Genomic DNA, 11,396 nt, shown 5'->3' with positions numbered 1-11,396 from the left:
CTGCTGGACAAGTCATCCTCCAAGTTTGCTGAATGAAGATTAATTTAATGAGAAATAGAATACGGTGAGAGGCCCTTCTTGCTCACGAGCCTGTGCCGGTCAAATGCCCCAAACGCATACATTTTGGGTCTATTTTTCTTATATTTCATAACATTCCTCCTGAAGGAAATTGACCAGGCAAATCATGGGTACGTTGGAAAGTAATTTTCGGGGAATCAGATGGCTCGGTGTCCAATGCAATGTTTAACCACACAGCTGAAGGAAAGGATGGGCATTTGATCAGTCATCTGGAGCAGCTCGGGGTTCGATTGCAGGGCCTGGAGGTGCCGTTTGACGTTTGATTTACGTGACTGGGAGAGAGGAGGTCGGCGTTTGATTGGTGGCGCTGGAGGGATGGCGGCAAGATGGCGGCACAGCGGCCGGACGACGCGGACTGGGACGAGGAGGTGAGGCGTGTGCGGACGCTTGGACGTTAACGGGCGAATTGGTCGCGAGCGGCGGTCCCGGCCCGAGGGCAGGGATTGAGAGGGGGGGGGGGGGGTTGCTGTTATGGCCACTAGATGAGCAAAAAAAGAGTCTCTTCAGAAACATGGAGTGTCCGTAGATTTGCCTTCAGTTGTTCTGCAGCCTCTCAGACTCCAGTTCAAACCCTCAGCTCAACCCAAGCTCCAGATCCAAGCCTCTGACATGATCAGGAAGCCTTCAGTGCCCAAAACCTTTCTTGCCCTCAGCAGCACCCTCTTGATGCTGAGCCTCTCACTCGTCTGATACTGTGGTCACCGTCCTGTAGGGTCATTTTCTCTGCTTCTCAACGGAGGTTGTTCACCGTTTCTGGTTCCTAACATCAGTGTTAGTAGTGAGCATTTGGACCGTGTGGGCTAGTGCTGTGTCTCCACTGCACTCCAAGGTCTGCACCAGTGGCAGTGCTGCTAGTACAGCATTTCTGGCAGCACGGCCTTTTTTTTTGAGTTGTGCATCTTAATTGCAAGAAGTAACAAAAGGAGTCAGAAGGTGAGGTCTGAATCCTACTTCAAAGGCTTGAATGTGCTGCATTGGGCCATGTCTCAGTTACTTTTTGGAGCTATATGCATAGTAGAAAAAAAACTGCTGATGTCAGAAAACTGAAATAAAAACAGAAATGCTGGAAATACGCAAAAGGTCAAGCAGTAAATGTAGAGAAAAACACAGTTAATATTTAATGGAATTGATTACTTCCAATGTTTTCTGTCTGGTTAGCACATTACAGCGTTATCACAGGACCAGCGACCCAGGTTCGAGTCCGTTGTTGTTTGTAGGAGTTTTTATGTGCTCCCTGTGTCTTCATGGGTTTCCTACCACCTTTCAAATCATATGGGGGTTTTGGGGTATTTGGGGAGTGTAATGGAGAGGCAGCATCCACCACCTGGTGGCGGTGCTGCACTCCTGTTGGGAGGACACACTACCTGCCAATCAAGGTCAAAGACTCACCCCAAGCCATTAAGGTGACATTTACAATTGGCCGACCTAAAACACCAGGTGCTGCAGTCCAGGCAGCCCACTCGGACTCAGCCCTGACCTTCACCCAATTGGCCCAGCTGAATCACCTCAGCTGACCCCTGCACTTGGCTTCGATCCATTGGCCGCAGCAGCCATCAGGGCCCAGACTGCCCCAAGTGCTTGGCTCCCCAGTCGTGCCTGCAGAACTATAGGACCATGTGCCCATTTGTTCTGGCTCTTTGGACTCCTCATGGCATGTCTCACACTGGGTTGGAGTGAATCTTGAGGTCAGGCAGCAAGAACCAAGTCTGTACCAGTCAAGGGGTGGGGTCACATAGTATCACCTTGATCCTGATTGTTGAATGTGTATGTTCATGTAATTTCCCCCAGTCTCTGTTGGTTCCTCCCTCATTATCCGAAGTGTATATTTACTCACGAAAATGCTGGGGAAACTAAAACGAGAGGACACAGTCTCAAGATTCGGGGGAGTAGATTTAGGACAGAGATGAGGAAAAATAGTTTTTCCCAGAGAGTAGTGAATGTTTGGAATTCTCTAACCAGGGAAGTGGTTGAGGCTGCCTCATTAAACATATTTTAAATTTGGTTAGATAAATTTTTACATGATAGTGGAATTAGGGGATATGGGGAGAAGGCAGGTAGGTGGAGTTAGGTCATAAATTAGATCAGCCATGATCGTATTGAATGGCTAGGTAGCAAGAGCCGCGTCCGTCCCGGTCAAGGGGTGGGGGCATCACCTTGATCTTGATCGTTGAATGTGCATGTTCATGTAATTTCTTCCAGTCTCTGTTGGTTTCTCCCTCGTTATCCGAAGTGTGTGTGTAGTGGTTTGCCTAACACATCGACCCTGTTGTCCAGTTTCCATCCCTGAAATAAACTGCTTTGTACCTCAACTTTGGCCTGTTTCTTAACCTGTGGAATCCACACAAACCTGAACAGGGGGCATGGACTCATGGACCAGAAGGGCCTGTTATAATGCTGGATGTCTAAATTTTGAAATTTAAATTTATTGATGCTATTCTTCCAGTGTAAATGGCTGACTATTCTTTTCTGATATTCACAGGAACAATTAGTTGTAGTGGAGCTCTCCGGAATTATCGACCCAGATTTCCTGTTGAAGTGTAAGAATGAATGCAAAATTGTGGTAAGTGGATGATAAGGGCTGGTAATTTAAAAGCCTTGCTGGATGGGATTGTTTGCTGTTTAGCATTCCAGAAATTCCCAATCTGACCAAACTAGAGTTTCTGGTTCAGTTAGATGTTGAGCTCAACCCCAGATCATAAGATAAAGGAACAATACCTTTACTAATGAGATACCTATCCATTTCCTGTTTAAATACTCCCAGTGATCTGGCCTGCACTGTTTTGCATGGCAGTGAGTTCCACAGATCCACAGTTCTTCCTCCTCTCTGTTTTCATTTTTAAGACTATGACCCCTTGTCCTTGATTCACCCATCAAGGGAAACATCTTATCCGCATTCACTCTGTAAAAATTCAAAATGTCTCTATGAGATTCCCCCCCTCATTCTCCTATACTCCATCGAATACAACCCAAGAGCTACCAAACACTCCCCATATGCCAGGCCCTGCATTCCAGGAATCATCCGAGTAAATCTCCTCTGCACCCACTCCATCATCTTTTCTGAGAGGGGTCGGTGCCACGGGAAGGGAGAGAGGAGAGTGGTCGCTGCTGTGGGAGATAGAGAGGGGGGAGCCACAATCAGCGGGAGTGAGGTCACTGCAACGGTGGAGGGGGGGAGAGAGAGGGGTCACTGCTGCGGGGTTGTGGGGGATGCAAACTGTCGTTGCTGCAAACGCCACTCCGGTTGTGACAGCTCAACATTCGTGGCAGCGGGGCGTTGTTTGAGTGGGGGCACAATTGACGGGGTGGGTGTTGATTGATGGTGGGGTTCGCGAGTGATGGAGAAGGGTGACTGGGGAGGGTTTGTGATTGACAGTGAGTGGGACTGAGAAGAGTGAGATGACTGTCGGCCAGTAGTGAGTGATGCGTCACTTTCTGCGTCATTCCCCTCAAATCACAATTTAATGGGTCGATTCCCCCTGCAGCTTAAAAGGTGCTGGAAGCACCTTTGCCCCAGAAATCATACCTGGGTCCCAATAGGGCTCCCCAGGTGCTGCAGCTTAAAAGTGCCTACTGTTTGTCACTGACTGCACCAGGAACAGGAAAGAAGTCCAAGTGCAAATGCAGAAAACAAATTTTCAAAGACACGTTGCACTTCATTGGTTTTGTGTGCTTGAAACATGCCGTCAATCAGTTGGATGTAGTTTGGTGCTCTGTAGTTGCCAAGAAAATTCTCAACATCGTTAAATGCCTTCCAAGGATGCCCAGGCCTAAGACAACATTTGCATAGCACTTGCACTGAGTGCATGCCCATTGCTTGGACTGACCAAAACAGCTAGCTTTGTGGGCAATTTACTAGTAGACATAATATGACAGGAAATCACAAAATTAGGTTATATCTTCAAAAAAAGGCATGTGATAGGACATTTTAAGGTGATTTTTGTGATCAGGAGCCCAAAATTCATAAAATGCACCCAAAAAATGTCATGAAGCAAAATCTTTGTTGTCTATTGTTTTCTGCTTCTCAATGTACTGATCCATTGTTGAAGAGGTTGGCTCATTATATTTGTACTTGCAATGAAAGGAAATCTTCAGGGTCTGCGGGCAATAGTTCAATCTATACAATATCTATATATATTTGGTCCAGTGCTCCCAAAGCTCTAGGTTTTAAGATTTTCTCGTCATGTCTGCGTGTATTATGAACTAAATGATTATGATGCTTTCACTGGCTGATTGGGTCACTGCTGTTATGCCACCATGAGAGACAAGAAAGTTAACTGTAGAGTTTACCCTTTGAGTTTCTCGCGGACTATTAAGCAAACTCGAGTTTTATATTTGCTTACAGGGTTTGCTTGACCAATTTCTCATTCACTTCAACCTTTTCTCTCCCTAGGGTATAGATACTCAGCAACCTATCATGCAGGTGGACAGATGCGTGTTTGCAGGAGAGTATGAAGGCCAGTGTTTCATTATTTTGTCTTAATTGGTACCCTGTGAGAGGATATCTTCCATCATTTGGTGGTGTGAATGTTTATGGTGTTTGGGTTGGTTTCAGCTCGTGAAAACCAGAAAGGTCCCGAGTTTGGTCCTCAACAGTAGGTGGGTTGGAACATTGGGGTTGCCAATCCTACAGAAATGTGAGAATTGCTTCACAATTGGGTGCAGCAGTCAAGTGAAGGAAGAAGAATTATAAATACTGCTTTGTTAACACTTGTGAAGAGTTGAAGAATGGTCATTTTTTGCTGTCATTCAACTTTTTTGGGAGAGGTAAAATTCAAATGCATGGATTCCCATGAAATTGCTTTTATCTTTTATTATACTTTAGGGTAAATCATCAACAGGGTCTGCTTACCAGTAATTTAAATTTTGTACTGGAACAATGGATTATTGTAGAAACCGTGCACCAAGAAATAAAAGGACGAAGCGGCCGGCGACGACGCCAGACCCGTCAAGACGTACGGGCCGGGCCCGGCGACGAGGAAGCGGGGGCCGACGGAAAAAAAAAGAAATAAAAGGGTGGGGTTGACAGTGGCAAGTGCCAGCCACTAATTTTTGCTCTGTATTCGATTGCAGATGTTTTGGGAACATGTGTGATATTTGAGGAGACTTCTGATCCAGGTGTGTGGCTTTAAAAACATAACAACTGTGCTTAAAATTACCTGTGTTCAAGATCCACTCTGTGGTGGTCACATCAATGAGTAAAGCTGGTTTTAGGTGGGTGTAAGATTGCAGCATAAAACTATGGTTTTTCAAGTTCATTGATACAGGAAATAGAAATTTTACTTTGTAATAAATGGTACTGCTCTGTGCACTGAGGTATCAGGACACCACAAGTGAGGAAGAATATTCATTCTGTTTTTAACATCTGCAAGACCAGCCTCAGAGACAATGTTCAGGGAGTTCAAACCATGATCAATGTCACTTGCAAGGAGTTTATTGGACAACATACAGAAAGTGTGAGCTAATCAAACGACATTAGAATTAAATGTTTATACAGAGTATGTTGCCTTTCCCAGAAAAGGCAGACTTTATTAAGTTTCCTAATTGCCTTGGAGAAGACCTTGGGGCCTTTTGATGAGGAAGTGTGCAAGAAGCTTTATAGAATATTCTATGGGTATAATTAGCATTAGGATAACACCTTTTGATTCTCTAAGACCTAACCTTTTAGTATATTTCAAAAAATGGAGTATTTTTTGCCCACTTAACTTGTCTAGTGAATGATTCCAAATAAGATTTTTGGTCTTGTACAAAATTTGAAGGCTTATTTATGTTGAAAGGCAAAAGATCCAAGAAAAAAAAATGGGTAAATTTAATTGTTCATGCAAAACAGTGCAGGCCAGATCACTGGGAGTATTTAAACAGGAAATGGATAGGTGCTCTTTGGCTTGGCTTCGCGGACGAAGATTTATGGAGGGGGGTAAAAAGTCCACGTCAGCTGCAGGCTCGTTTGTGGCTGACAAGTCCGATGCGGGACAGGCAGACACGATTGCAGCGGTTGCAAGGGAAAATTGGTTGGTTGGGGTTGGGTTTTTCCTCCTTTGCCTTTTGTCAGTGAGGTGGGCTCTGCGGTCTTCTTCAAAGGAGGTTGCTGCCCGCCAAACTGTGAGGCGCCAAGATGCACGGTTTGAGGCGTTATCAGCCCACTGGCGGTGGTCAATGTGGCAGGCACCAAGAGATTTCTTTAGGCAGTCCTTGTACCTTTTCTTTGGTGCACCTCTGTCACGGTGGCCGGTGGAGAGCTCGCCATATAACACGATCTTGGGAAGGCGATGGTCCTCCATTCTGGAGACGTGACCCATCCAGCGCAGCTGGATCTTCAGCAGCGTGGACTCGATGCTGTCGACCTCTGCCATCTCGAGTACTTCAACGTTAGGGGTGTAAGCGCTCCAATGGATGTTGAGGATGGAGCGGAGACAACGCTGGTGGAAGCGTTCTAGGAGCCGTAGGTGGTGCCGGTAGAGGACCCATGATTCGGAGCCGAACAGGAGTGTGGGTATGACAACGGCTCTGTATACGCTTATCTTTGTGAGGTTTTTCAGTTGGTTGTTTTTCCAGACTCTTTTGTGTAGTCTTCCAAAGGCACTATTTGCCTTGGCGAGTCTGTTGTCTATCTCATTGCAACTGTTTTAAACTGCCAAAATGTTTGGCCTGGAAGTCAGCCTGAAGAAAACTGAGGTCCTCCATCAGCCAGCTCCCCACCATGACTACCAGCCCCCCCACATCTCCATCGGGCACACAAAACGGTCAACCAGTTTACCTATCTCGGCTGCACCATTTCATCAGATGCAAGGATCGACAATGAGATAGAAATGGATAGGTATCTCATTAGTAAAGGTATTGTTCCTTTATCTTATGATCTGGGGTTGAGCTCAACATCTAACTGAACCAGAAACTCTAGTTTGGTCAGATTTGGAATTTCTGGAATGCTAAACAGCAAACAATCCCATCCAGCAAGGTTTTTAAATTACCAGCCCTTATCATCCACTTACCACAATTTTGCATTCATTCTTACACTTCAACAGGAAATCTGGGTCGATAATTCCGGAGAGCTCCACTACAGCTAATTGTTCCTGTGAATATCAGAAAAGAATAGTCAGCCATTTACACTGGAAGAATAGCATCAATAAATTTAAATTTCAAAATTTAAAATTTGTTTTCTGCATTTGCACTTGGACTTCTTTGTACAAGTAACCCAACAGATGACTGATACCTTGTTATTAATGTTAAAAGATGTGGCAGATCACAGATTTCTGTTGTACTCAACCAGAAGAAGGAGCAGTATCAAGGAGATTGAGTCTCTGGTTGAGAGTTGGTAGCATGACAAGTTGTAATATCTCATGATTGTTTGGCAGATCCAGAGGTAGAGGATAAACTGTTGCTCAAGTACAAATGTCACACAGCAAAGAAGTTGCTGATGAAGCGAACCTTCTTGAATGAGAAGAAGGAAGGAGAAGAGAGCACAGGTTTGATGAATTTGTGTTTTTTTTATGCCCCTCCTTTGCAAGCCACAGCAAATAGTTTTGCAAATGAAATACATCTCTTGATAGTAATCTCTGCCTTTTCTGCAAGCATTCTATTTGAACCACAATTTTACTTCTTGCTAATGTGTTTTATCCTTCCCCATTCTCTCCATTCTATCAATCTGATGAATGGTCCTGACATCGCTCTTGCACCAAACTTTGCTTAGCTAGAGCTAAGGGTCCAGGGCTGAAATCAAAAGTGATGCATGAACTGGAATAGTATATTTCCCAAGAGTCCTGCATCGTTTAAATTTTTTCTTGTGTTTTAACTTGTATTCTACAACTTGGTTTTTCTCCTGTCCTTGTTTGATGTATTCCAAACATGGAATTGCTGGATTAGTATCGACCAGTGCACTGTGGCAGGGCCTATTGCAGATTTTACCATGTAGTTTCACTGTGGCCTTGCCCTGACTTATTACAAGTCTTCAAGTGCCTCTTGTTCCTCCAATTCTGGCCTCTTGCGCATTTTCATTCATCTGCCTGGGTCTTAAGCTTGCCCACCAGTCTTGATTTTCCCATGTGTTTTTGTGCTAGATCTTAGCAATTGCTCCTTCTGCCATTTGCCTTTTACCATGATAATCAGATCTGCTCATATTTATTGTCATGTAATAAAAAATGTCACAAAATTGCCTTTAGTCTGCCATAAGGAAGACAAAGATTCACCATTGGCATGGACTGGGACCCCAGTCAGAAAAAGAAGCAAAAGAGTATCCTCAGAGTCGCTGAGTGCCCGTGCATCCATCTCCAGCACTCCTCTGCAGCCGCTCAAGACTCCAGTTCAACCCAAGCCCAGATCCAAACCTCCAACATGATGAGGAAGCCTCCAGGGCCCTTTGGGAGCCCTATTGAATCCCAGGTCCGACACCTAATCTCCATGAGCCAGTCTCTAGCAGGCTGCAGCCTGGTGCGAGTCCCTTAATCTCGACGCCAACAGCTCACCCACCCATGTGTGTCCCTCAACTGCAGCACCCCTCACTGGTCTGCCACCATGGTCACTGTCCCTGTCTCCCCTGCTTCTCCCTCTCAACGGAGCATGTTCTGTCCACTTACTTGGTGCCCTGTGCAAAATCACTGATAACCACCCCCCACCCCTGGCCGCTGCTGATCAAAGACTCCATCCACACCTCACAGTTGCAGAATTTCAAATAAAAAACATCAACTCCTCCAATAGGCTGTTCAGATGCAAAAGCAGTGCAGTGTCTATGACTGGAAGTGAGGAATCTGGAGTTCTATTTTGGATGGTTTGATTTGGATAAGTTGAGTTTTCCTATTTCTATCTTTACCAGCTTGTATTTTGCAATTGGGTCAGAATGTTTAATAACAATTTGTTTTGGTATTTTTATCCAGGAAGGATAGAGTACTTGAAGATCAAGGAAAATGATTTCACGCGTCGAGCTGGTTTGATGTGCAGTTTTGCTCCACCCTGCAGCAGCACAGTTGACGCTGGGGACAGAGTGAGGTCTGAAGAAGATCTTGATTTGATGACAGTGCAGGAATCAGAGCCTAATATTAGCTCGGGCTCAGAGGATGAGGCTAGTGACCTGGAGAATGGAGATTCAAGCCAAGAAATGAATAGAATCATGGATGAAAATCCTGTTGAAAGGCATGCTATGACATCTGATGGAACTTGGGAAATCTGATCTCTGAGGGACTTGAAAAAAAGTGAGCAACTGCATTGTTGACTGAAATTCCACCGAGGGTACTGCTGATATCTGCTCTTCCTAGTACCCTGTCCAGTTGCAATACTGAAGGTTTTGAACATCAATGCGATTAAAAAGGCATTTTTTACATTTAAATTGAGACATTGCAGGAAAGTAGCAGGACCTTCTGGCCCACAAGCCCTTGCCTACCCAATTAACCTATAACCCCTGTATGTTTTGGGAAGAAATCGGAAACCCACAGACGGGAGAATATAAAAATTCTTCACAGACTGTATCGGATTCAAACCCTGTTGCTGGTACTGTAACTGCATCACATTACGTTAACTGCGATGTTGACCATGCTTCCCTCTTGTTGAATGCTATATTTTATTGCTAGAATTGAGTTTTTGGAGTTAACAGCAGCTTTTGTTTTCTGAACGATTCCAACAAAAGTGGTGCAAAATCCTGAGACCCATTTTCCTTCTTGGGAAAAGTGGTATGCATTAGACACTTCCTATTCCCAACATTTTTCTGTGGATCAGAGCCTTTGCTCATTTTCTGCTACCATTCACTAGTGTTGAAACAATGCTATAAATTAAGAGAGCAGGGCTAATTTTATTTCAAAATGTTGGGATGAGGGAAGACTAATTTGTTTTTCTGCAGCAAATTTTGTGGAATTTTTATATTCTTGATGGGCAGGAATTTTATCCAGTCCAGCATCTGGCTCTGGCTGAATATTGGGACTTGATTTCTTGGCAGCATTCCTGCAAAACAATTGAAGATTCTGCCACTGACAGTAAAGATATTAGTTTGAGAACTGAGGATATAATGAGACCAATGTGAGGTGGTGTTAAATGTTGAAATAAAGGCCAATCTCTGTGGAGAGAGGAAACGAATCACTTACAAACTTCAATTTCTTGCAGTCCCATTTGATATGAGACACCATTCAGACTCCCACAAATAGGTTAACAATAACATTTTTGACACCCGATTATTAGGAGGGTTGAGCACCTGGTTCCATCATTCAGTCCAGAATGTGCAGGCTAGCTGCTCAACCAGAGCTGAGGATCTGGAGTATAACTGCAATTGGTCTGAACTATGGGATGAGTGTGCAGCTGTGGTTGGAGGCCAGAGAACCAGAAACATGGGCAGGTTTGCAGCAGAAGCCTATATGCTTGTTCAAGTAATGTGACTTTAATTTTTAAATTATATGTTATTTTTCCAGTGGAATACATTTATTCATTTCTATGTACCATGGCTGTATTCTCAGGCTCTCTTCTGATTTCCAAGTTAACATTATACATTTTTTTGCTACAGCTAAGGCTATCATAATAAATCTTTTTTGCGTTTCATCCAGTTTGAGGCCTAATTCTTGACTACTTATATTACTTTGAAGAAAGATCTCTGGATTTTTTGGTATGTTTTTTGTGATTTTATTTAATACTTGATTTAGATCTTTCCAAAACATTTTCACTTTCTCACATGCCCAAATTGCATGTACTGTTGTTCCCATTTCATTCTTACAGCAAAAACATCTATCTGATAATGTTGGATCCCATTTTTTTTTAACTTTTGGGGCGTTATATATAACCTATGTAACCAATTATACTGTATCATGCGTAACCTTGTGTTTATTGTATTCTTAGTTCCAGAACATAACTTTTCCCATGTTTCATTTTTTATCTTTACGTTTAAATCCTTTTCCCACTTTTGTTTGGGTTTATAGCTTATTTCATCATTTTCCTTCTCTTGCAGCTTGATGTACATGTTTGTTATAAACCTTTTAATTATCATTGTGACTGTAATCACATATTCAAAGCTGCTTCCTTCTGGTAATCTCAGTCTGTTTCCCAATTTATCTTTTAAGTAAGCTTTCAGTTGATGGCATGCAAACATTGTACCATGAGTTATTCCATATTTGTACTTCAATTGTTCAAATGTTAATAAATTATTTCCCAAAAAACAATTTTCTATTCTTTTAATTCCTTTTCTCTCCCATTCTCTAAAGGAAAGGTTATCTATTGTAAAAGGGATTAGCTGATTTTGCATCAATAATAATTTTGGTATTTGGTCATTTGTTTTTTTCCTTTCTAAGTGAATCTTCTTCCATATATTGAGTAAATGATGCAATACTGGTGAGCTTCCCAGCTTTTCATCCCAT

General features: G+C 43.4%; 1 protein-coding gene across 1 annotated transcript; it reads left to right on the top strand.

The window, feature by feature from the left end:
- The first annotated feature begins 339 nt into the window (after window positions 1-339).
- On the top strand, window positions 340-10,587 carry gtf3c6 (general transcription factor IIIC, polypeptide 6, alpha). Its single transcript, XM_069907427.1, has 6 exons — window positions 340-446; window positions 2,558-2,638; window positions 4,469-4,532; window positions 5,149-5,193; window positions 7,428-7,538; window positions 8,943-10,587. The coding sequence occupies exons 1-6, from the start codon at window positions 405-407 to the stop codon at window positions 9,233-9,235; spliced, it is 636 nt and encodes a 211-aa protein (XP_069763528.1). The 5' UTR covers window positions 340-404; the 3' UTR covers window positions 9,236-10,587.
- The last annotated feature ends 809 nt before the right edge of the window (window positions 10,588-11,396 follow it).

This window comes from Narcine bancroftii, chromosome 13, assembly GCF_036971445.1.
Source record: "Narcine bancroftii isolate sNarBan1 chromosome 13, sNarBan1.hap1, whole genome shotgun sequence".
In the NCBI taxonomy this organism is placed as follows: domain Eukaryota; kingdom Metazoa; phylum Chordata; class Chondrichthyes; order Torpediniformes; family Narcinidae; genus Narcine; species Narcine bancroftii.
Note: the sequence above shows the minus strand (reverse complement) of the source record. Positions and strands in the feature narration are given on the sequence as shown.

Coding starts and splice junctions, on each gene's coding strand:
- gtf3c6 (XM_069907427.1), top strand. CDS start 405: ATGGCGGCACAGCGGCCGGACGACGCGGACTGGGACGAGGAG. Junction 447..2,557: donor ACGCGGACTGGGACGAGGAG/GTGAGGCGTGTG, acceptor TGATATTCACAG/GAACAATTAGTTGTAGTGGA. Junction 4,533..5,148: donor GTTTGCAGGAGAGTATGAAG/GCCAGTGTTTCA, acceptor ATTCGATTGCAG/ATGTTTTGGGAACATGTGTG.